This window comes from Pseudochaenichthys georgianus, unplaced genomic scaffold (genome assembly GCF_902827115.2).
Source record: "Pseudochaenichthys georgianus unplaced genomic scaffold, fPseGeo1.2 scaffold_1387_arrow_ctg1, whole genome shotgun sequence".
Lineage (NCBI taxonomy): Eukaryota > Metazoa > Chordata > Actinopteri > Perciformes > Channichthyidae > Pseudochaenichthys > Pseudochaenichthys georgianus.
This window is the reverse complement of record NW_027262256.1, coordinates 10,329-35,673: the sequence shown is the minus strand read 5'-3', so window position 1 is coordinate 35,673 and position 25,345 is coordinate 10,329. Positions and strand designations below refer to the sequence as shown.

Here is a 25,345-nt window from a genome sequence, read left to right as displayed (position 1 = left end):
ACACTGTAAAGAACTTGAATTGACTTGATAAATAAGTGAAGATAAGAAGATGTATGGACCATAAATTAGTCAAGTGGTAAATAAAAATAGCGGAAAAGAGGGGAACTATTAAAGGGAAGTGGAAAATCAGTCTAATACACACTGATAAAAAAAAAAAAAAAAAGGGGGGGGCATGAAGGAAGTATGCACTGGACTTTTTATTCGTGTGTGAATTTGGTAGTGTTTTAATTTGTTACAGTATTGATCAGTTCAAAGGGAGAGTTTTAGTAACAGCTCTATAAGATCAGATACATATTTATTTATATAGGTCAGGTTGAAGGGAAAGCTGGTTCTAAACAAAATATAGTATTTCAATTTGAGGTACTGGTTTCATGTTCAGACACCCAGAGTTCCACGCACTGTGAAAGAGGGTAACATTGTTCTTTAAGTGCACCAGAATTGAAGATAAATTGATAGAATGAGTTATGGAATACATAGCAGATCTTTACAGATCCTAGTAATGTTTTGACACAAGATAGTGAGGTACACATGTTTCTGAAATAGATCTATTAGTCATTTTAATACTAATTAGGTGTAAATGAATTGCAGTAATAGTAATAGTACAATAAGGAAGTGACATTTTTTTGGCTAGACACTTTTCAGGGAATGTGGGAAACAGCAAGGAGGTGGCGGTTTGAAGAATGTGAAACTCAAACTATGAAATTTGGAATTCTGTTTCTTTTAGGACTGCATGATGGAGAGAAACACTCTCAAGTGATTACTGGGAAAAATGTTTGGTATTGTCTTATAATCCATTATGACCTGAAGGTTTTCTTCCCATACAGGTTTTTGTTTACACATGAGAGAATGTGTAAAAAAGGGGGAGTGTAAACTTTACAATGTACATTTTTCATTTAGGGACTGAAAGGAACCTGCTGCCCAACTCCATTGTTCAATCTGACCATTGATTGACAGTTTTAGAATTGACCTGCTCCATATTTGGGGATAAGATACTGTTTGATGAATGTTGACATGTCTCTAATATTGATTGAGTTATAGCAGGTAACACAGGTAGAGAATCCGTGGCCAAGGGGCTGCCAGAGAGATGTAAGTCCAGAATGGAATACTGGAGAGGCTGACCGGTGAGTAATGTGTCAACAGACAACATCATGTAACTAGTCTGGTAAAGAAGTAAGAGCCATAGACTTTATTGTTTAGGTCATTATGGGGATATACATTTCATCTACATTTGTAATAGAAAGACATTTGATGACAGTTTGTTGGAATTTTGTATTCATTTTTTAGTAGGATAATATCTAAGAACTGACGGGTAGAAGCAGTATCACCAGGAAGCCATTCACTTTGTTAGTATTGTGATTTTGGTTGTTTTTGAATCCATAAGATTAGTGTGTTTCTTTACCAGAAACATTAGCAGTTCAAATCATATTTTTAGATTTTTAATGGGATCTCAGGGATTTCATTTAAATAAATACAGATGCTTGTCAGAAATTCAGAGCTATTGAAATATGTTATTTAGTTTACCTAAAGATGTTGGGGTTCTTATTTAGTTGGCACAGTCCAAGTATTAAGATTCTGAAGCTGCACAATTAATTTAGAAAATCTGTGCACCGATGTCGGTTGTTGTAAGACACCCCACCAACAGGCTCCAAGTTGCCACGCACTGGTGGGTCAAACAGCCGAGGGCCCCAGAGCCCGGAGCGTAGGCTTGAGGGATTTGTATCAGATTTCTCCACACAGGTTGCTGACGCCGAAAGAGGGACCCGAGACGCAGGAGGCTGACTGTCAACCCCAGGCTCTCCGGCCCCGACCGAGTGACCCAGAGGACATCCCATGCCGTCCGCCTACAAGGAAAGGGGGACAACTGGTACCACTGTGCGGAGCCAGTGTGCGGCGGGGGAAAACACCTGCGAGGACCCTAGACGACATCAGGACAGATCTGGCTCTCGTCATGGAGGTCGACTCGGATGCTGTCATCAGCGGATTGGAGGAGAAGGACCTCGAGGACATCCATCATCCATCCAGCAGTCGTCCCGGGAGGCATCATCATCGGACCGGAGAAGGAAGATCGGGAGGACATCTATTCAGCATCGACTCGGAAGCCGCCGTCAGCGGATCAGAGGGGACAAAGACACGGCAAGCCAGGACGGCACAGGGGACTCCACTCTCCGCTGAAACAGGAGTGTGTGTTAAGTGCAACAAGACGGTGTATGGAGCCAGCCAGGCCTGCCAAGCTATGGGCAGCCTCTACCATGACAGCTGCTTCACCTGCAGCGCCTGTAGTCGAAGGCTGAGAGGGAAGGCGTTCTACTATGACGCAGGAAGGGTTTTCTGTGAAGAGGACTTTCTGTACTCTGGGTTCCAGCAGTCTGCAGACAAGTGCAACGCAGGTGGACATCTAATCATGGACATGCAGGCCCTGGGGAAGTCTTACCGCCCCGGTTGCTTCCGCTGCGTCATCTGCAACGAGAGCCTGGACGGAGTGCCCTTCACTGTGGACACTGAGAATAAAAAGTATGGAGACTCAGCAGACAAGGATGCAGTTTTTTGCAAGTGCCTTGTGTAAATTGCACTCTCTTTTTTAAGAGTGCAAAAGAGGGAATTGTAAGGAAATATTTGTATGTATTCATGCAAACTGTGAAGAAGCTTGAAAATGATTTGTGTAGAAAACTGGGCTGGTTTTGGGCCTGCTAACATGTGGTTTTTTGAGGACAAAGGAAGAGGGGGAAGGTCAGGAGTTAACATACAGTCATCCCTGATGTGGGGTGTTGATGATAATTTGGGCAGCCAATCACTGGTCTGGAAGGGAGGCGCAGATAACTCCTCCGGTCAGCGAGGTATTTAGACAGGAACCCCGTTGTGTGCTCGCCCTCTTTCTCCTCTGGCTGGCTGGCTGGCTGGCTGGCTGGCTGGCTGGCTGGCTGGCTGGCTGGCTGGCTGGCTGGCTGGCTCACGTGAGTATCAGGTAAATGTGGGATCCCACAGAACTGTATGTAATTTGTACTGTATTGATTGTACTTGATTGTATTGCATTGTATATTACCATTAAAGTGGATTATTGTTTAACGGTTACTTGTATGCTGGGTTTCCTTCATGTAAGATAACGGCTTGTGTAGGGACGTGAGGAGATTTTAAGAAAGCGGACGAGTGGTCCACTAAATCTCCTAACAACACACACACACACACACACACACACACACACACACACACACACACACACACACACACACACACACACACACACACACACACACACACACACACACACACACACACACACACACACACACACACACACACTCATACCCACACACACACATACCCACACACACACACACACACACACACACACACACACACACACACACACACACACACACACACACACACACACACACACACACACACACATACACATACACATACACATACTCATACACACCATTACGGGCCATTAGCAACAACGCACTGGTCATTATTGCTTTATTTTGATTACATGTGAGCATTGTCAACAATTGAGACAATGCTCACAATAGATTCAGATAGGTTCAGCAATTCTGTTTCTCACGTGTTATTGTTGTAACATTTGAATTAAATATTGTCCATTTGCCACAATGCATGTGTGCACTGGCCATTGAAAAGCCACCTATAGATTAATTGAATTACTAAGAACATGTCTATTTCACAACATGCATTGCATAACATTTGAAACGTCTGTACAGGAATATATATAAAGTCAACATTTACCATTTAAATGAAGTTTAGTGCTTTTATTGATATGCAAATGTTTCACTTGAACGGATACAAAGCAGTCATTCACTCTGCATGTAAACATTTGTGTTTTCTGTTACAATGGAAAACCTTGTACCTTGAGGACTGCTTATCAAGTCTCTCTTCATACAGAAGTGGCTGTAATTGTTCGTACATCTAAGTGGATTTATTCTGAATATGTAGCGTTTGAAGTGTAGAATCTGCCCGTCCTGTTGCTCTGCTAACATGCAGCTCAGAGCTCACATGTTGTGAATGCTGCTGTTCAAACACAGAGGGAGGTTTGTATTAAAAAGGTTATTATTTTAAAAGATTGCTAAAACCTCAAACCTAAAGTTTCAAATTATTTTCAGACATATTCAAATGTCTTTTTTTGTCCAAGCAACAAGTTGACTAGGTCGTCGGTGATTTGCAGCCCATGCGTGGTGAACTGCGTGTTATAAAATGTGAGATCTCAGACTGGCTTACCTGTACGTCAATCAAGTGGCAAATGCCATAGTAAGGATGGATGAGAGGCGAACTTAAAGTGGACCTATCATGCTATAATTGAAACATATATTGTAGGGCCATACCTATATAAAACATGTCTGTGAATCAAAATACCAAACAGATGACCCGTTGTAGCCGTGCCTCATGCTGCTCAAACCCCTCTTTTGCAGCCCTGTTAGAGAAACGCAGATTTTGGGTCCTTAGCTTGAAATAAATAAATAAGAGGAGGCGGAGCTAATGCCTGATCAGAATTCTACCGGAGATAAAGTTCAATTCTGCTGTGATAAAATGCCATCCTGTTTAAAGGAGACCTATCATGCTATATTTGAATAATATATTGTAGGGCCATACCTATATAAGGTATATTTATACGTTTTCTTTTTCAAAATACCAAACAGATCATGCATTTTAGCCATGCCTCATTTCGCTCTATTTTGCTCTCCTCCACCCTGCGCTGCAGCTGACCACGCCCCCCTGCAAAGGAGGGGGCCGAGGCACGAGCGTCATGTTACCATGCTGTTACCATGCTGTTACCATGCCACGGCAACCTCTCATTCCCCTGATTGGTGGAGAGTTGGCCATATAGGCGGAGCTCCTCGTCACTGACGTCAGACTATTTTGAAATCTGTATCAGTCTGTATCAGATCCATGAAAGCCCCGTTTTTAGAGATTTTGGGAAGAAAAGAGAAAGGGTTGTGTTTTCTGACACACCGGGGACACATTGATTTATAAAAGACGTGCAAAAGTGCATTTTGCATGATAGGTCCTCTTTAAATCACGTCAAGGATTATTTCTGAAACAGTATGGAGCTCAAATGCTTTTTCTCTTGCAGGTTTATCACGAGGTGAGTTCTTTTTTTATTTCCTGCTTTTTAAACACGTGCTCTCCAGCACAGGTTAGCTCTGAGTGTTAGCGAGGCTTGCTAATGTAAACAAAGACGTCCAAAACACGTCAGGCATTGTTTCTGATAGCAACTTTCTGTGGGTCCGCCGACGTCAGTTCGGATGGAAATCTGTATCCGCTCGTTGTACACCCATTTTTAAAAGATTTGGGTCCGGAGGAAAATCAATCAATCAATGTTTATTCATATAGCCCAATATCACAAATGTTACATTTGTCTCAGTGGTCTTCACAGTTTGTACAGAATATCAGTATCAGAAAAGAGAGAGGGTTTTATTTTCTGACGCTGCGTGAGTTCCCCGACGCACCGGGGACACGTACAGTATGTATAAAAGATATCACAAAGTGCATTTTGCATGATAGGTCCCCTTTAAAAAAAATTGTAATCTTTTTTTTTTTTTTTTAAATGCCATGCATCTGCCCACACTACCTTTGCGATTGACGTATTGGGCACCCCTGCTTTAGTGTTTACCTCTTTCTAAATATCTAATTGTATTTATTCTAAAACTGTCATTAAACCCTAATTCTCCTCAGGATGAATAATATATTACAAACCAAGAAAAGCAGCAAATATTCTCCCTTTGGGAGAAGCTGAATGCTTGAATATATTTCTTGAATAACACCAGTTCAATCAGGAGAGACGGTTTTGATGTAAGAATACATATTTATTGCAGAGATACACAAATGAATGTAATGGAGTTTTGGCGATTAGGTCCCGTTGTGCGGGAGTATCATTTGGGAGGGGAGAACCGATCCGATGAAACCCCCCGGGGTCTAGACACTGGTGGTGGTGAATGGATAGTTGGGTTCGGTCTGAAGGGGAGGGGCTTAGCTTGACCCTGGTGGTGGTGAATGGATAGTTGGGGTCGGTCTGAAGGGGAGGGGCTTAGCTTGACCCTGGTGGTAGTGAATGGATAGTTGGGTTCGGTCTGAAGGGGAGGGGCTTAGCTTGACCCTGGTGGTGGTGAATGGATAGTTGGGTTCGGTCTGAAGGGGAGGGGCTTAGCTTGACCCTGGTGGTAGTGAATGGATAGTTGGGTTCGGTCTGAAGGGGAGGGGCTTAGCTTGACCCTGGTGGTGGTGAATGGATAGTTGGGTTCGGTCTGAAGGGGAGGGGCTTAGCTTGACCCTGGTGGTGGTGAATGGATAGTTGGGTTCGGTCTGAAGGGGAGGGGCTTAGCTTGACCCTGGTGGTGGTGAATGGATAGTTGGGTTCGGTCTGAAGGGGAGGGGCTTAGCTTGACCCTGGTGGTGGTGAATGGATGGTTGAGGTCGGTCTGAAGGGGAGGGGCTTAGCTTGACCCTGGATTCAGAGGGACAGGAGGTGAAAAGGGGGGGAGGAGGGTTGCGTTGAGTCACCTGAAATGACAGCTGTCAGAGGGGGGAGCAGATTTAAAAGGTTTAGCAGAGCGCTGTGATAGGCTTGTGAGAATAAAGCGAAGTGATTGGTTAAGCTGGGGAGTGACGCCCCCGATTACTTATAGAAGGGCGAAGCCCCTCCCCTTCCGGTGGACCTCCATGGGACCTTATTTTGGAAAAATTATGTATTGAAGTCAATGGAGAGATAAAGATTATCTTTCGATCCCGTTTGAATTGTGCCACACATTACACATATGATGTTTATCCATTTAAAAGATAATTTTGCAAGTCAAAAAAATTAAAAAGTGTCGTAAAACTGTGAAGTAACGCTCAATGAACTACATCTCCCGTCTCGCACCAACACCCAGACGGCCGTCACGTTGGAACATTTCACTTCTTTCTTTCAGAATGAGCTTCATATTAATATTTCACTCCACAAGAGACTCAATGTTGCTTCAGGTGAATTCTACATTTTATTTTTGCGTTTCTTGCTGTGAGGACTTTTGATTTATTCCTCATTTCTAACTTTGGAGGAACATTCGAAAGGAACACACTTTTGTGCAGCGATCAAAACCTCATTCAAGTTTCAAGGCTTTGTCGTCATGTGCTCAGCAGCTGCAGCGTAGATATGGCAATGAGAAACCGAAGTCCTCCTCCAACTGAGCAACATGAATATATTTAGGACATAAAACAAATAGAACAGATAAAATAGTGCAAGAGAATGTTTTGAGATGTGCAAGTAAATACAAATAAAATAGAAATAGTGCAAGAAGACTCCAAAAGAGTAGTGACCAAATAAACAACTACTTATTTATGTTTTAAATAAAGGTGAATGTATTCTTGTATTAATTCAGTGTGCGGAAAAGTACCCGTCCCACCGTCCGGGACGCGTTATTTACAATATCGGACAAGTCGATCTTTCAATTGACTTCTCTGGCGGACAAGTGACGTTTTTCGGCAAATGATTGAAGCATTCAGTTTACAAAAGGCAGAACTCATTCGCAAATTGTATGTGTCCGCCATTGTTAATTTAGAAATGTTAGTTTCGGTTCTGTCGAATGGACATGTGTGGTTGGACTCTGTCTCACAGGCAGGCTGCAGTGTAACATCAGAGGAGACTGGGCCAATTGTACCTTCTCAAACTGCACCACTTAGAACTAACTAAACAATGCAGAGATTATTTTTATATAATTGTATTCAATAACCGTAAGAAATTCAACAGTATGAAGTGATTTGTAAAAAGGAAGACAGATTTGACTTAATGTTTTCATAAATATATTTTTCTCCCAGTTTGTCATGGGACTTATTTTTACCCTCTCAGAACCAAAAATAACCGGAATCGAAAAGCAGAACCGGAATCGTTCAAATCCAAACGATATCCAACCATTTGTGGAATGCGCTCAAATCGTACCGCTCACTTACGTTAGCGGTGTCATAAAAAACGTGGGAAAATGTAAAATACGATGACGAAGAAGAAGATTCCAGTGGCCCCAATTTGTGTCCATTCGGGACAAGTGAAAAATGTATTCGAACAAGTACATGGACAAGTACTCTCTAAAAACTTTTTCTCACACTGATTAATATTAAAGCATAATACGTTACATAGTGTATCTGTTCATTTTGCCCGTCTTTTCAAACTACTAGGTCATGACGTCCTTTAACATTTAAAAATCAAAAACAATTTTAAAAAGTCTAATCTGCAAGATGTTTTTTTAACCCTAAATAGGTAGGAAATCAAAAATAAAGAAGATTGGAAAACACTTTTCCCCCTCGGCTCCCTGGAGGGTAAACTGCATCCTGCTGCGATGTGATGGAGCTTCACCTCTCCTCCTTCTGCTCTGAGCTGCGAACACTCGTTATATTCTCTGCTGACGCACCATGGGACTCGCCGCCGGACACACGCTGACTTCCATCACCTCTCGCTGGAGACTCTGTCCTTTTCCCCCAGGTGTGTGTATGGCGCAACACCTTTATATAGCTTTACAGAGCCAGGTCACCTGCTTCTGCACGGCTTCACTCGTGTCTGCTCAGTCTCCCTGCTCCGTGTGTGTGTGTGTGTGTGTCCGTGTGTGTAGGAGTGTGTGTGGGAAGAAGCCATTACTTCGGCTGCACAATGTAAAAGTTGATTTCGGAGTCCAGAGGATTAATGCACACACACTGTATTCACATATGTTCCCTCTGTGTGTGTGTGTGTGTGTGTGTGTGTGTGTGTGTGTGTGTGTGTGTGTGTGTGTGTGTGTGTGTGTGTGTGTGTGTGTGTGTGTGTGTGTGTGTGTGTACTGCAGGGAGACAGTGCCGTGCCACTAATAAGGCTTCGCTCTGACAGCAGTGTGACAGCTTCCTGACAGACAAGGACTCGGCTTTGTGCTGAGCTGCCGGAATATTCCTGGCATCTCTTCCTCTGGGTTAACTCTCGGGACACAAAAGCAACACTGAATAGGTTTTTCTGCAGAATCCAGATTTTCTTTTCCCATCAAATGTGATCTGACAGACGACAGCAGGAGTCACTCAGTGGTCTTAACATGTTTTATTGAATTATCAGGGTCAGTCAGTCGAGGCACAGAACTGATGAATACTTACCTTTTTAAAGAGTTATCTTTTCGCTGCATATATTGCTAGCCAGAAACCCAGCAGACAATGTAGCTGTAGAAATAAACCACACAGAAATCTACATTGTATGCCAGGTTCAGGACAAAGCAAAGGGTCGTTTCTTTCACCTTGAAGGCCTTTCAAACATGCATGAACGAATGCTTCTCAACTTTACTTGTAACCTCCATGTTCTGAATAGCAAACAGAAAACAACCAAACCTTCATTCTTTGTAAGATCTAGCAAATCTAGCAAGTCCACGAGAACATTATCCAACTTCTCACTTGATTTATTACCTCGGTACACATTTTCCTATCAAGTTAATGTTCTGTATATCCAGTTTGAAATCTTCTTAATACAGCATGACGTTCATTTTGTGATTTATGGTCATATTTAGAGTCAAATAAAGTAGTGTATGCTTAAGGCGGGGCTACCTCGTGATTGACAGGTCGCTAACACAGTATTTATTTCATGTTTTATCTGTGTTTTCTCTCCATGCAAGTTTAAATTGTCAACTGAAATGCGTCTCTTTCGCCAAAGTAACTTCTTGAAATCGATGTGACTGCTAGGACATTTCACACAAAGAGGACCTTGAGGGGGGAAGAGTTTAAAAGAATGGCGGAAGAGGAAGAAGTGAAAAAACCCACAAAAAGCCTTGACAAGGGCCCCTTGTGGAGTTGTGACACAGAGAACATCCTGTCTGTGGGGTCACAGGATGAAGCCCCCACCCCTCCTGTCTTCACAGCCAATCAGAGGAGTTGGAATGCGCCACCAGCCAATGAGAGAGGAGCGTGTATGGCTCGACCAGGAAGTAGGCAGAGCCGTCAGAGACCCAGTAGCCAGATGTAGCTGCTGATTTCTACACAGGATCTACACTGCCTACTGAGCAACTGACAGCAGCCACAGAGACACGAGACGTGACGCACGTGAAGACTCCCATCTGAGGAGAAAGAACAAATAGATTCATTAGAAACATTTAGGAGAGGGAGAAGTGAGACAATTAGGAAGAAGAGGAAAGAAATCAGTGGATTGTGCAGAGATAGAGTTGGTTCAAAGCATTTATGATGTATTTTTGAAGGCCAAATGGAGCAAACATCTCCCTGGTTCCCTCCACCAATATTCACTTTCAATTTCAAATATTGTAGATAATAAAATCTGTGGCAAACACACTTTTATGATACCTTCATGTGTTGTTCAGCAGAATAATCTCCACATATTAACACCACATTATGATTTCTGAAGTAAAAAGCCTACATATAAAAGTCTGTAAAGAAACTACAGCACGTCACATAACTTCACGTCACCACCGCTAAGCTAAAGGAGGCTAATGTTGGGCTATAAAGGAACTACAGCACGGTCACATGACTTCACGTCACCACCGCTAAGCTAAAAGTGGCTAATGTTGGGCTATAAAGGAACTACAGCACGGTCACATGACTTCACGTCACCACCGCTAAGCTAAAAGTGGCTAATGTTGGGCTATAAAGGAACTACAGCACGGTCACATGACTTCCCGTCACCACCGCTAAGCTAAAAGTGGCTAATGTTGGGCTATAAAGGAACTACAGCACGGTCACATGACTTCACGTCACCACCGCTAAGCTAAAGGCGGCTAATGTTGGACTATAAAGGAACTACAGCACGGTCACATGACTTCACGTCACCACCGCTAAGCTAAAGGAGGCTAATGTTGGACTATAAAGGAACTACAGCACGGTCACATGACTTCACGTCACCACCGCTAAGCTAAAGGAGTCTAAAGTTGGGCGGCATGACATCAAGTCGTCTCCTTTGGACACTTGTTAGCAACAAAACAGCCCAAAACACATTCAAAGAACCATTGACCTCCAGACGAGGTGACAGGAAGTGCTAAAATAGTGACTCATGTTCAGGTTATACGACTCATTCCTGCACCACTCAATGGATTAGATAAAGCAGAGGAGAAGCAGCCTGAGGGAGGGGAAGGATACTGGAGATTACACACGGACGAACATCTCAAAGCGTGGCGTTATCAGTCGCAGATTCCTGTCATTCTTTCCCATTAGCCCCGAGGCGCAACAGCCATTCGGGCTCCAGCACTTAAACCGACACATAATGGGAGCGCTGACCCAATCCTAATAAATCACGACCTGTACAGGTGACTGCAGGAGAGAGAGGAGGGAAGGAAAGGAAAGAAGGAGGATAACATGTCCTCTCGTTCTCTGTGGTCTGCATACCTGAGGCCTCGTGACTGTATTGATCAAACCTCATGTGACCAGCTGATGGTCACTTGTCTCCAATAGAGTTTTATTCAGGGCAACGCGGCGCCGCCTTTTCCTCCTTCCTCCTCACATTCCTGCTTCTTCTCTCCGAGTTCTTCCGTCACGCTTTGCTCTCTCTTCACATGCTATGGTTCCGTACCTCTTAAAAGTTAGGAGACACATCACACGACTTTGATTTGCGTTATTGGTCTGAACTTTGAAGCCAATGCAACTTAACTTGCACTATTTCTAATATCCAGCGATCCTTGCTAATAAAGTCAGAAGAAATCCACAAGAAAAGACGCTTCTTCTCACTTGATTTATTACCCAAGTCAACATTTTCAATCTATCATTTAAAGTCGTCTTCACTACAGCATGATGTGTTAGGGTTGAGCGGCGCAGGGAGGATCCGAGTGCAGGGAGGATCCGAGTGCAGGGAGGACCCGAGTGCAGACAGACGGTGGTTTAACAGCAACAAACCTTTATTCAAGGCAACAGGATCAACCAAAAACCAGACAGGACCTCTATCTCCCTCGAAGCACGACAAGGAACCCAGAAAACAAGAACTTAAATACACACATGGCCAATCAAGACACAGCTGGGGAGGGACACACAGAGACACAGCTGGGGAGGGACACACAGAGACACAGCTGGGGAGAGACAACACAAAGACACAGCTGGGGAGGGACACACAGAGACAAAGCTGGGGAGGGACACACAGAGACACAGCTGGGGAGGGACAACACAAAGACACAGCTGGGGAGGGACAACACAAAGACACAGCTGGGGAGGGACACACAGAAACACAGCTGGGGAGGGACACACAGAGACACAGCTGGGGAGGGACAACACAAAGACACAGCTGGGGAGGGACACACAGAGACACAGCTGGGGAGAGACAACACAAAGACACAGCTGGGGAGGGACAACACAAAGACACAGCTGGGGAGGGACACACAGAAACACAGCTGGGGAGGGACACACAGAGACACAGCTGGGGAGGGACAACACAAAGACACAGCTGGGGAGGGACACACAGAGACACAGCTGGGGAGAGACAACACAAAGACACAGCTGGGGAGGGACACACAGAGACACAGCTGGGGAGAGACAACACAAAGACACAGCTGGGGAGGGACACACAGAGACAAAGCTGGGGAGGGACACACAGAGACACAGCTGGGGAGGGACAACACAAAGACACAGCTGGGGAGGGACACACAGAAACACAGCTGGGGAGGGACACACAGAGACACAGCTGGGGAGGGACACACAGAGACACAGGTGGGGAGGGACACACAAAGACACAGCTGGGGAGGGACACACAGAGACACAGCTGGGGAGGGACACACAGAGACACAGGTGAACAGAATCAGGTAGTCACCCAGACAGGAAACACACATGGCAGACGGGGGGTCCTTGAATGAAAAACAGGAAGCCGACAGTCCGAGACAATTCCAAAGTAAACAGATCCTAACCTAACCATTTAGTAACCTATGGTCCAGTTTAGAGTCAAATAGACGATGAGGTATATTTTAGGGCGAGGCTAGCTTGTGATTGACAGGTGGCTAAAACAGCGTTTCTCTTTGTGTGTTTCCTCAACATGTTGTCGCCTAAAAAGACTTGGATTTGGTTTGACCTGTCTTGTGTTACTACTGTCATCCACCTACTGTGTGTGTCGCCTCTAAGTCTACGGGGAAATGACCCTTTGCTTTAAAAGCTAGTTCTAAGTCTTTGTGTCAGTGTGTGATGTTCATTTTGTTACCCTTTAAAGTAAAATGGACACGATGGCACTTTGGGATGGGAACACGGTGTGAGTGACAGCTTGCTACCACAGCATGTTAGATCTGGTGTTGTTTTCAGTTCATACATGTTCATTGTAACATGTGTTCCCCTAGAATGCCTCGACACGGTTTGGTTCGACCGGTTTTCCGTACGTCCCAAAAGGCAAAACTCACGGCTCTAAAACTGGAGACCACAAACCAATAGGTGTTGCACGGAGATTACTTCCACTTCTTATATAAAGTCGATAGTTATTTGTCGTTCTTCCCATCAGCAATCTCCCTCGACTACCGATGAATGTCAGATTGAGAGATGATTGTCTGGCGTGTGGGTTCTTCGCTGCAGGCACTAATGTTTCCAGAGAGAATATGACCGGAGGAAAGAGGGGGAAGGTGTGTCGATGCAGAAATCAGTGAATTAATACCTTACCTTTCTTTGGAAAGCCTCCGGGACCTCATGGATGTTTCTCTGGACCCATGTGTGCAGAACCAGCCAACCTGAAACATACAAAAGGAAATACATGAGTTGAATGAAATGAGTTTCACACATGCTAGCGGCACTTTGAGTGAGAGTCAGCTCCCAGGACCGGAGATAAGCTGCTGCGAGTCTTATCTCCGTCGTGTTTCCATGCTTCGGTGATGCCGCTGGGCAGGGGGTCAGACGCACTCATATAGAGCTGTCCATGGCCAAGCCCCAGCCTACATCAATGACCTGATCCACCCGCACATCACAACCCGGGCCCTGAGGTCCTCTGAGCAAGGCCTCCTAAGGGTGCCCCGAACCAGGCTAAAGGGGGACCGTGCCTTTGAGGCGGTGGCCCCAAGGCTTTGGAACAAACTCCCCCAGATAATAAAAACCTCGGCCTCAATAGAGATTTTTAAGGGGCGGTTAAAGATCCACCTCTTCCGACAGGCCTTTGGGTCGGAGGAGGAGGAGGTGAGTTAGTGGCTGTCTTTTTTTTTTTTATTATTGGTGTTTTGTCGTATGTTTTATCCTACGTCTTACCTGCTGCCGTTTTATGCCTTTTATTCTACATGTTATAGTTGTACTGTGAATTGTGTCCTGTGTACTGTACTGTAAAGCACTTTGTACATCCGTGTTGAGAAGGGTGCTATATAAATAAAGTTTTACTTACTTACTTACGCACGTAAAGGCATCAGCGAAAAGGACAGAATGAGAAAACTCTCACAGCTGAACCCCAACACCAGGGTGCTTCAGCAGAGTGATGCGAGCCCAGAGCAGGATGAACCGTGCCGTGTTTGAGGAGTAAGATACGCAGTGTTGACGGCAGCAGAGACTTCTTCAGGAGGTTCGATGAGGTACCGGTGTCTCGCTGTCCAACACAACCTGGTCTCCGCATCGAGTGCAAACTGATATGGACGTTGGTTAGAATCGTCTTTGGGATGAGTATGGAATGATCGTAAAACATGATCGTATTTTAGTAATGGGGGAAAGGCTGGGCGATATGGCCGAATTACTCTGTCCCAGTTTCTATTATTTCATATCTGGAAGACGCTATAAATGTCATATTTGAAAAATGAGTATTTTCTTATTGAATTAAGAACTGACAACGACGTGAACGGTAAAGAAAGCCTTTTAAATGTACAACAAGGGGTACGACTCAGCGATATCGCCTAACATTCTATCCTAATCTCTGTTTTATGACCATTTGATATGTTATAAATATGTATAATACTTAAAAAAATGAGAAATACTGGCTATTCTTTGTGCAAAATGTAAAGAGAAAACTACAATATTCGAATGATATTTCTTAAAAATATTTCAGATCAGTATAAGATTTGTTCAATTTAGTCGACATGATTGTGTGTTACCGTGTCTCGGTTTGATTTCATCACGGTGATATCCGACCGGTCGAGTCAGTCGAAGCTTTGTCTTTATGAATTTAGTGGAGACATTATTGCACATTACAATGTCTCGGTTTATGAGTTCATCACGCCATATATTTCATTACCGGACGGATGGATTCCAACATCGTGTCGCGTCAATAGAGACTAATCAGGGAGGGGTGGCATGTAAGTCCTGCAACACCAACACTGTGAGGCCGGGTGAGGCAAAGTGAGGCCGGGTGAGGCCGGGTGAGGCAAGGTGAGGCCGGGTGAGGCCAGGTGAGGCCAGGTGAGGCAAGGTGAGGCCGGGTGAGGCCGGGTGAGGCAAGGTGAGGCAAGGTGAGGCCGGGTGAGGCAAAGTGAGGCCGGGTGAGGCCAGGTGAGGCAAGGTGAGGCCGGGTGAGGCAAGGCGTGCCATTCTATGTCTATTCCCAGAGTTTGGTGCATGGCAGTTAATGTGGGTTTCCTCCGAGCTGCCTGGAGGATGACTGTGCCGGACCACATCCACATTCACTCACTCACTCGCACGCACGCACACACACACACACACACACACACACACACACACACACACACACACACACACACACACACACACACACACACACACACAACACACACACACACGCACACGCACACACACGCACTCACACACACATTCTGAGGGAAGCAAAGAGGAACTGAATCATTACGCTGCCTTTGCCTCAAAGTAGGGGGTGAGCACTGTACAAGTGTGTGTGTGTGTGTGTGTGTGTGTGTGTGTGTGTGTGTGTGTGTGTGTGTGTGTGTGTGTGTGTGTGTGTGTGTGTGTGTGTGTGTGTGTGTGTGTGTGTGTGTGTGTGTGTGTGTGTGCAAAGATAAGTTGCACTTCTGCAGTATAAGTGACAGTTCTTGGGTGCATGTGCTGTGTGCTACTCAAGTATGTGTGGGTGGGTGTGGATGCATTCCGTGTGTGTGTGTGTGTGTGTGTGTGTGTGTGTGTGTGTGTGTGTGTGTGTGTGTGCACAATGTGCCTCACTCCATCTTTAACGTCCCCCCACTGTTCATCTACACTTATCCTTCCAAATGAAACGTGGGACTGTCGTCGTGTCTATTTTGAATGACGGAAATTAGATACGAAAATACATTCTCTGAGAAAATTGGATTTTTATAAAACGCCTTTCACAACTCGAACACATTTCCTCCTCACGTTGTCTCTCTGAACGACTCAGCTGAGGACCTTGAGACGGTCGCCATGGAGGTTAAGGTCTTCTTTCTGCAGCAGCAACCTTTAGACACGTAATCATGAACATTCTATTGAAATTAAAGCAATTCTTAATAAACTAACACTCAAACAGTTTTCTCCACGGATTGAGCGACAGATACGTAAAACTGACCGTCCTCCATATACAAACATGCTAATATACAAGTTGTTGTTTTTCTCGTGTTCATCAAAGACGGGTTTATAACTTTAAAATAAATCATTCCGAGTGAAAAGACGAAAAATGTAGTGGTAAAAAATGAACAATTATTCAACCAAGCGACTAAAAGGCGTCAATTCTTGTGAAAATAGTATTAAAATTAGCAACAAAAAGCATTGCTAACACTTAACTCTGGCGGTATGTTGGAATATTAGATTATTTCCACACAGTCTCATCCAATGTGTTGGATTCATGAAATAAAAAGAGACAATTGCACCAATCAGCGAGCTTCCACAGACTGAGAGAGATTCCCAGAAGTGTAAATCTTCCAGGTTTCTATATTGCGGTTCCCTGACTTGCAATGAGATCAAAAGAGGATTCATGGTTCTTCACATGCAGGTGCCAAATCCAGGATGTACTTCAATCCACTGTGCAAGGTCATCAGTTTGAACCGTAACGGGAGAAAGGTACGGAAAAGCAGACAAGAAGACAAGACACGGGCGGGCTTTCTATTTCTGGAGAAAAGGAACTCCAGCAGGGAATATACAAAAGCATAGTCAGGCTCCTGAAGCCTCTCTTATCTACAAAAAGGATTTAAGATATCATATCGGGACAGATCGCTGCCAATTAAGCCGTCGCTCCATGAGGCCGGCAGCCAATCAGATATCAGCTCTCAGCCTGAGACTCTGATTGGTTTTGACGGGCGAGTGAGAGCGTCCAAAAAAGCTCTGATTCTGTGGAGAACTGGAGGGTCTTTCCTTCCACCTCTGTTCCCCGCCCAGAGTCCCAGAAGATCCCCCGACAGACCGACCGCTGAAGTCCCTTTCTTCACTTCCTATCCTCATTATAAAACCCCTAATGGTTCCTTTGGGTGCTGCTGTACAATATACACCATATCTGTGTTTTGTATTACCCTTTACCGCACATATTTTATTCCATTCTAGTTCAATGTAAATACTTCTATATTGTATTATAGTTTTCTTCAAATAGTTCTCTATCTGCGTTTTTCATTTGGACTTTTCTGTACGCACCACGACTCCGAGCCAAACTCCTCGTATGTGTTTAACCTCTGATTCTGATTGTGCTGTCGTGAGAGGTGGATCCAGACCAAAGAGCCTCGTGTACCCTAACCCCCAAAAGCAGGCCTGAGGAGGGAGGGGGAAAGAGGGGTGTCTTCAGGCTCGTCCAGGGGGCTGGACTGATGGGAAAGAGCTGGCAGGAAGACAGAAGAAAGCGAACTCCCTTTCTCTCGCTGCTTTATGAAGGCCTGGCGAGTTGCAAAGAAAGGGGGGAGACAGAATAAAGGGGACACGCATATCAGAAGAAAGGAGTGAAAAGTGTCTGAAGTCAATTTAGGGGCTCTCCTGCGTCGCGGCATTAAAGGGGCCCTATTCAGACTCGCAATATCACTGTGTGTGCCTCTACTTCGTCTGGAGAACCCCAGCAAGTAGAAAAGTAGCCCCTTGAAGTTTGCACAATCGTCATAAGATCCATGATCCAACTATTTGGTTTGTTCCAGGATAATAGCCGGTCCATATGTGTCATGTTTCACAATATTTAGTCTTCAGAGAACTCGCCTAATAGTTCTACAGCTATTTGCCTTATTTTAAGATTGTATTCACATGAATAAGTGTACAGCACACGTTGCTCGTAAAACTGTGCCTTTCACTCGTCATGTTCCTTTTGAATGGTCACTTTAGTTATTAGAGAAAACCAGACGAGGGGTTTTATATTTCAAGAGAATTAAAGCGCTTCCACTTTTTCAAATGTATTCTCTTGAAGCCTCTCTTATAAGAATATTTCATATATAGTATCGTGCCATTCAGATACTGATATGATGTCGACTGTAAGCCGGTTCCTTGTAATGGCTTCGCGTAAAGGACGTTTAAAAAAAAAAAAAAATCATTTATTGACAGTCGCCAGCTAAGAAAGGCCTTCAGTGGGAAACATTCCCTTTTATCTTCAAATGTATTCTCCTGAAGATTCTATGATATACTACAGTGTGCGATATACGGGGGGTCCGGGGGAGCTCAACCCCCCTGATTAACACCTGAGCCCCCCTGAAAGTATCGACAGCTACATTTGAGGGGGGTCTCAAATTATAATATTTATTTGTCACTTGCAGTGGTCACTAAAATGTTTTTAAGCTTCCAGTATTCATAATTCAAAACATTTATTCACAAATATCTTCTATTTTGTCTGGAAAAAGCAGTTCCTCGCATGGATTCTTTAGCGGTCACGCGTTCGTTCGTTCAAATGAACGGCAGAATATAGAATGATTTGACGGCACCCCTGAAGACGCCAGACGGCACCCCTGAAGACGCCAGGCGGCACCCCTGAAGACGCCAGACGGCGCCCCCTGAAGACGCCAGGCGGCACCCCTGAAGACGCCAGGCGGCACCCCTGAAGACGCCAGGCGGCACCCCTGAAGATGCCAGGCGGCACCCCTGAAGACGCCAGGCGGCACCCCTGAAGACGCCAGGCGGCACCCCTGAAGACGCCAGGCGGCACCCCTGAAGACGCCAGACGGCACCCCTGAAGACGCCAGGCGGCACCCCTGAAGACGCCAGACGGCACCCCTGAAGATGCCAGACGGCGCCCCTGAAGACACCAGACAGACGGCGCCCCTGAAGACGCCAGGCGGCGCCCCTGAAGACACCAGACGGCGCCCCGGTTGAGAAACGCTGCTATAGACTACTGATTGTCTTGGCTTGCATCCATGGAATATTGTATAGGAGGCCTACTACATATTGAGAAGTCTTCGACCGGTATTGTGCGCAATAAACGGGAGATGGGGACCCCCCCGATTATTGACGGGTATTTCGCACACTGATAATACACGTTATTCATATATAGCGTGCGGTCGTCTCCTGATTGGATGTCCAGTTTAAGCCGTGTTCTTGTCATTGCTTCATGTTAGGAAGTTTTAATAGTTATAATGGTGGATGTTGAAACTATAAAACCCCTACAGTGTCTTCTTTGGATCACAGCTTAATAATCCCCTGATCCGCAGACAGAGAGGGAGGGGGTTCTACATTAGTGTCACTTTCCCCTTGTGTTATAATAACCGGTACATTTGCTCTCTGGATAATCACTGAGTCACCGCGTTCACTGATTACCTTTGGAAAACAAAAGGAACACCTTAAATACGCAGCTCTGCGCCTTGCCCATTGATCCTGCTTTTCCATGACGTGCATCCGTCTGTACACACACACACGCACACACACACGCACGCACACACACTGCCGCTTATTGGAATTCAGAGTGGGGCCCAGGTAGGGGGAAGCTTTGCCCATATATGTGCAGAGGAGGAAACAGACCAGGTGTGTGTGGTTAGTTCACCGTTGGAACGAATGTTCTTGAGTACACACACACACACACACACACACACAGAGACGCACAGACGCTGTAACGGGATTCTTGTGTTGTACACACACTAACCAAACTGCATTTAGCCCCCGTGACGTCTGAGTGATGCTCTTAACTGCGCGATGTGCCGCAGAACGACGGAGCCGAGTGAGCGACGTGTTGCTGTGTAAACAAAGAGGAATCGTGCGAGAGAGAAAAAGGAAAGTCGGGACAACAAGAATGAGTTAACATTGTTCCTGCGCCAAAGTGTTAGTTGCATAACTGTGAGGAATAACTACGACGGTATGTCACAATGTCTGTGTGTGGGTGTGTGTGTGTGTGTGAGTAAAGAATGTGCCTCTGACTAACCCCTGCCATCAGTGACTTGCAGCCTCACACACACCTCACTGAATCACCTGCAGACGCCATCCCTCCGTGACTTCACTGATTCACAGACTCGTGGACATTTGGTTCTTCTGCCCTCAACACAAAACACCTCCAGACGCTAACAGCACGTTCACACCGCAGTTCACTTCCATTAGTGATTATCTAACGTGAGGAAATAGTGAAACACTTTCAGCATCTTATCTTATTAACTTTGTAAGTTATCTTTCATGAACCTGAATTATTCTAAATGAATGCATTTCACTGTTTGGTCCTGCATTCGAAGATAATCACAGAAAAGCCTTCGATTTAAAACTATATATTTAGTCTTTTATTTGATTTCTTTATAATATGGAGCGATCGTCACACAACTTTTGACTGGGAAATAACTCAAGGAAATAAAATCAAACGTATCTTCTAACTTTTTACAGATACCTGAAGTATTCTCTATGAATGCTTTCACCTTGTTGGTCCTGTATTCTAAGATAATCTCCTAAAATGTACACATTAAACTTGCGCTTTTCACCCATGCTGGATTTGCCCCAGTTTGGCGCTCTGCTCAGCTGCTCCAAACTGTCCTCGATATTTATCACCTAAAAACACACGATTTAAACTATTGTGACTTTTCACACGTGCTTGAATGTGCGATTTAAATTATATTTTGTGATTTTTTTCACTTGCTTGATTTGCCAGCTCAGCGTTTTGCTCAGCGGCTCCTTTGATCCTGTATTCTAAAATAATCGGGTCATTCTACAGAAAAGGTGGAATCTGGGAGATCCAAATCTGATTAAATATATTCCTTCTAAAAACATCTAAAACCTGTTAAATAGCAATAACTAACTCTTAACTTGATGAATCCACAACAAGTAGATCTTAAAGTATTTTATTTTTTAAATTATTTGTATACAAAGCTTATTTGTATAGGAACGTGTTACCAGGAAGAAGAGTAACACCAGTGACAATTTGGAGAAACACTACCATTTTAACAAAATGGCTGCCATGTGTCCGACCAAATGTGGCTTCAGTCAATATCAAAATCGTTTAACTCTTCAATACATTTCCCCATTCAAATGTTAAAATGACACCTTTAACAAATAAAGTAAGAAGTGTCTGACTTTCCTTTTGTCTTTGTGCACTGCCTCAAATGATCTCTTGTTACAGGAGGCACTTCAGAGACGGTACATTACTTCAAAATAAAAGCGTGTAGCAGTAACACTAATGACAGACTTGAAAGACGCACGTAATATTTGAAGATAAAATGACGCCTTTAACAAACAAAGTAAGAAGTGTCTGACCGTCCTTATGTCTTTGTGCACGGCCTCAAATGATCTCTTGTTACAGGAGGCACTTCAGTCTCTGAAGACTTCAAAATAAAAGCGTTTTGTGTAGCAGTAACACCAATGACGTAATTTTGGGTGACTGACATTTATTTGATATTATTAATAATAATTAGCGTTTTGTTACCATTTCAGCGTTATATTTAATGCTTGTAATGTTATGTAAATATAAATTAGATTTATTTATTGAAAACAAATCTTTTAAATTAAAACTATAGGCTCCACTTCGATCAAAGTGACAAGGCAGTTGCTTGAACTTGGCATTTTAAATAAATTGCAATTCACGTATAAAACCATTTTTTATTTAGTACCGTTGCAAAGACAATCTGAGTATTAGGTCAACGGCATGTATTTTGGTGTCTGCAAAAGTAAGTGACAGCACTTCCACCTTTTCTGTAGGATGACCCAACCTACACATGTACGATGTAAACTATATATCGTGACTGTGTGACCTCCACACATGCTCCATTTGCCCCCGTGTGGCGCTCCGCTTCCCGCCAACTGCGTCAGGCCAGAGTTCAGAGATAAGGCAGAGGGCAGATTCCACGCTAATCTCCACCCGGGGAATTTAATCTCTCCTCATCAAGATACCTGCGATGCATCTCACCGCCAAAACCCCCGCGATCACACACACACACACACACACACACACACACACACACACACACACACACACACACACACACACACACACACACACACACACACACACACACACACACACACACACACACACACACACACACACACACACACACACACACACACACACACACACACACACACACACACACACACACACACCGGAAACACTGCTTTGATAAACTCCGATAGATCCGTGCGCTCCAACACTTTACGGCTGACTTCTTATCACCCCCCCCCCCCCCCCCCCTGTTTCTCACAGATGTCCCGGTGCCATAATCTGTGCTCGAAGTTAAGGAGAGGCTGTGGTTGCAGTAAAACAACGAGTGTGTAGATGATGTGTTGCTGCAGACACCCCTAATCAATGAGTGTGGGCAAATGGTGTACATGTGACACATTACAAGAACATCTTCCTGATAGGGCGCGTTTAGAAAGAGACACGTGTTGAAGAGACCCACACATGTTTACTATCACTTCAGTTGAAGTCGTTTTACGTAAATCCAGTCAACGTTAGCGCACGCAGGCAGGAGGAATACATCCCGGGAGTTGACCCGAGCGATTTCACGAGCAGAAGCAGCGTTATTATTATTATTGTTCTTATTACGTATTAACGGTGGAGCCCTGCCCTCTCATTGCGCTACGAGTGAGTAGAGTAGTGATGCGTCTGAGTCACGCGGAGTGGGAGATCTTTGGAAGAACAACAGCTGGGCCACGGCTCTTAAAAGTGCTTAAAAACACACACACACACACACACACACACACACACACACACACACACACACACACACACACACACACACACACACACACACACACACACACACACACACACACACACACACACACACACACACACACGCGCACACAGTCGGCAGCGTTTAAGACATTCTCCTCTCAGCCAATCACATGCCATGTCCATTCATAAAGACGCCACACTGCACTGTCCACTGTATGATCAACCCCCCCCCTACACACGCACACACACACGCGCGCGCGCACACACACGCTCGCTTCATTCATGCCTTCTGGAGGAAGGGGTGCTCTCTGCGTGACTGGAGCAGAGAGGAAGTGTGCAGGAGAACAAGAAGCCCATTAACCACAAAGACCTATTTTTATCACGTGCTCTGAAAAAACGGAAACGTTGACTTTAATTAAATATATTACATCACGTGAGTTTGTTAATTGAAAGCACTAATATTAAGTTGAACCTAACATTTTGTACGTGGATTTAATATTATAAAAGTATAAAAACGCTATAAAAGTCCCATGTATTATTATTATTAATATGAATACATTACATTAAGTCAGTGTTTCTGTGTGTGCGCCTCACATACAGATATCACCAACATTCAGACCTGACGAGCCGATCCTGATCGTCTACCGGCTTCTTGAATAACGTGTCACATGACTTCCTCTATTTCTATTAGACTTTTTAAATAGACGTTTTTAGCAGTGAACGCCCCCCCCCCCCGTTACCGGGGTAACTGCTTGCCGCTCGGCCCATTATGGATCTGGGAGCAGTTTCTCAACCCTAACTTGTAACATATGATCTCCATCAGCAGCAGCTCCGCTTTCTGCCAACATTCAAAGTCTTTTTTCACTTACCCGTCTGGGTGAGAGTTCCCTCCTTCTTCTTCTTCTTCTTCTTCTTCTTCTTCTTCTTCTTCTTCTTCTTCTTCTTCTTCTTCTTCTTCTTCTTCTTCTTCTTCAGTTGTTCTGTAGTGTCCTCCGGTCAGTTCTGGTCCCTTCTGGTCCAACAGAGAGAGAGAGATAAAGAGTCTGTTGGGCAACGACTTCTCACAGAACTCTTAAAAGATTTTAACATCTCTTGTCTTTTTCTTTCCTCCTCCCGTTGCATTCCTCTGAGTGTAATCAGTAACAGGCTTTAAAGTGACAGCGCGCACACACACACACACACACACACACACACACACACACACACACACACACACACACACACACACACACACACACACACACACACACACACACACACACACACACACACACACACACACACACACACCCGGTCCCCCTCTGGGCTCAAGGTGCTTTCCCAGAGACGCTCCAGCCGTTAAACTCCCTATAAGCCTCGCCAAAAGTTGCGCTATCACATGTTTCACAGCAGCCTCCCTCCCTCCCTCTCGCTCGCCCCCCTAGACTGACACTCTCACACACACTCTCTCACACACACTCTGAGGAGGACTCTCTTATAGTGTGGCTGTTAAAGAGGGGGCTGAGCTTAGCAGTGTCCTGTTACAGCGCTCGCTATGAGGTTAGAGAGAGGACATCCATTCAGAAAACCAGGGGAGGGAAGAGGGAGGGGAGAGGGAGGAGAGAAGGAGTGAGGGCCGTCTCCTTCTCGGTGTGTGTGTGCGCGTGTGTGTGTGTGTGGTGTGTGTGTGTGTGTGTGTGTGTGTGTGTGTGTGTGTGTGTGTGTGTGTGTGTGTGTGTGTGTGAAACGGGGTCTTCAAAAGCAGGAAACTCCCCTTGTGAGAGTTGGGGCGTCTGTAGAAGGGAAAAAGTCTAAATAAGTGTAAGCAGTGGCCCCCCCACACACACACACACACACACACACACACACACACACACACACACACTTCACGTGCATCTTGTCGGCGTTGCTGTATAGGCTTTAGTGACATTATCTTTCTCGTGACGCTAGAGTAATTATTTAAAAACTTTATGACGAAGGTGTGCGAACAAAGGCGGTGCATTTAAGTGTGTTTAAGAAATATTTAATAGTTAATATCTTTAAAACACACACACATAATTCCCCGCTGTGCACCTTGCTCTGTGGACGTAGAGCAAGGTGCATCATCTAAAACACGTCTTTAATGTGTGATGGATAATAATAATACATACTTTTGTTGTTATGCATACTTTGATATCAGGCTTTACTTGTAACGAGTGTTTTTACAATGTAGTATTGTAGTAACTCTGTATCCATAAGCCCCGCCCCCTCAATCAGCTTCCTCCTGACGGCTCCCAAATGGAAAGCGTCTTTGGGTTCAAGACAAGCGCTCGAGAAATAAAATATATTATTATTATTGCTATTTTTACTGAAGTTAAAGATCACATACTTCCTCCAATCACTAATGTTTACCTTTGTATCTGTTCCTTTTCTCACATAAGGTTGATAATACTTTTTCAAATATAAAAACACCCTTATCTTTTCTGACCTTCCTTCGTCCGCTTTTAGTTTAGTCGGCGCTTCGCTCTGAAAGCTGGTCAGCGCGGGGTGACTGTGGTGTATCCCCCCGTC

The 25,345-nt window shown here is 44.7% G+C and overlaps 1 protein-coding gene and 1 long non-coding RNA gene across 2 annotated transcripts; one reads left to right on the top strand and one right to left on the bottom strand.

Annotated features, from left to right (window-relative positions):
• The first annotated feature begins 1,003 nt into the window (after positions 1-1,003).
• On the top strand, positions 1,004-2,873 carry LOC139433221 (LIM domain-containing protein 1-like). The gene is made up of 2 exons (XM_071202145.1): positions 1,004-1,121; positions 1,596-2,873. Exon 2 carries the CDS (start codon positions 1,949-1,951, stop codon positions 2,561-2,563), a length of 615 nt encoding a protein of 204 aa, XP_071058246.1. The 5' UTR covers positions 1,004-1,121; positions 1,596-1,948; the 3' UTR covers positions 2,564-2,873.
• A 6,152-nt stretch (positions 2,874-9,025) lies between these two features.
• On the bottom strand, positions 9,026-24,246 carry LOC117441000 (uncharacterized). Its single transcript, XR_004551351.2, has 3 exons — positions 23,686-24,246; positions 13,552-13,619; positions 9,026-10,040 (listed from the first exon to the last, which is right to left on the bottom strand). It is a non-coding gene; the product is annotated as an uncharacterized lncRNA (long non-coding RNA).
• Positions 24,247-25,345: the final 1,099 nt, after the last annotated feature.

What these genes read in the sequence shown, in the direction of transcription:
- LOC139433221 (XM_071202145.1), top strand. Translation starts at nt 1,949, where the DNA reads ATGGAGGTCGACTCGGATGCTGTCATCAGCGGATTGGAGGAGAAGGAC.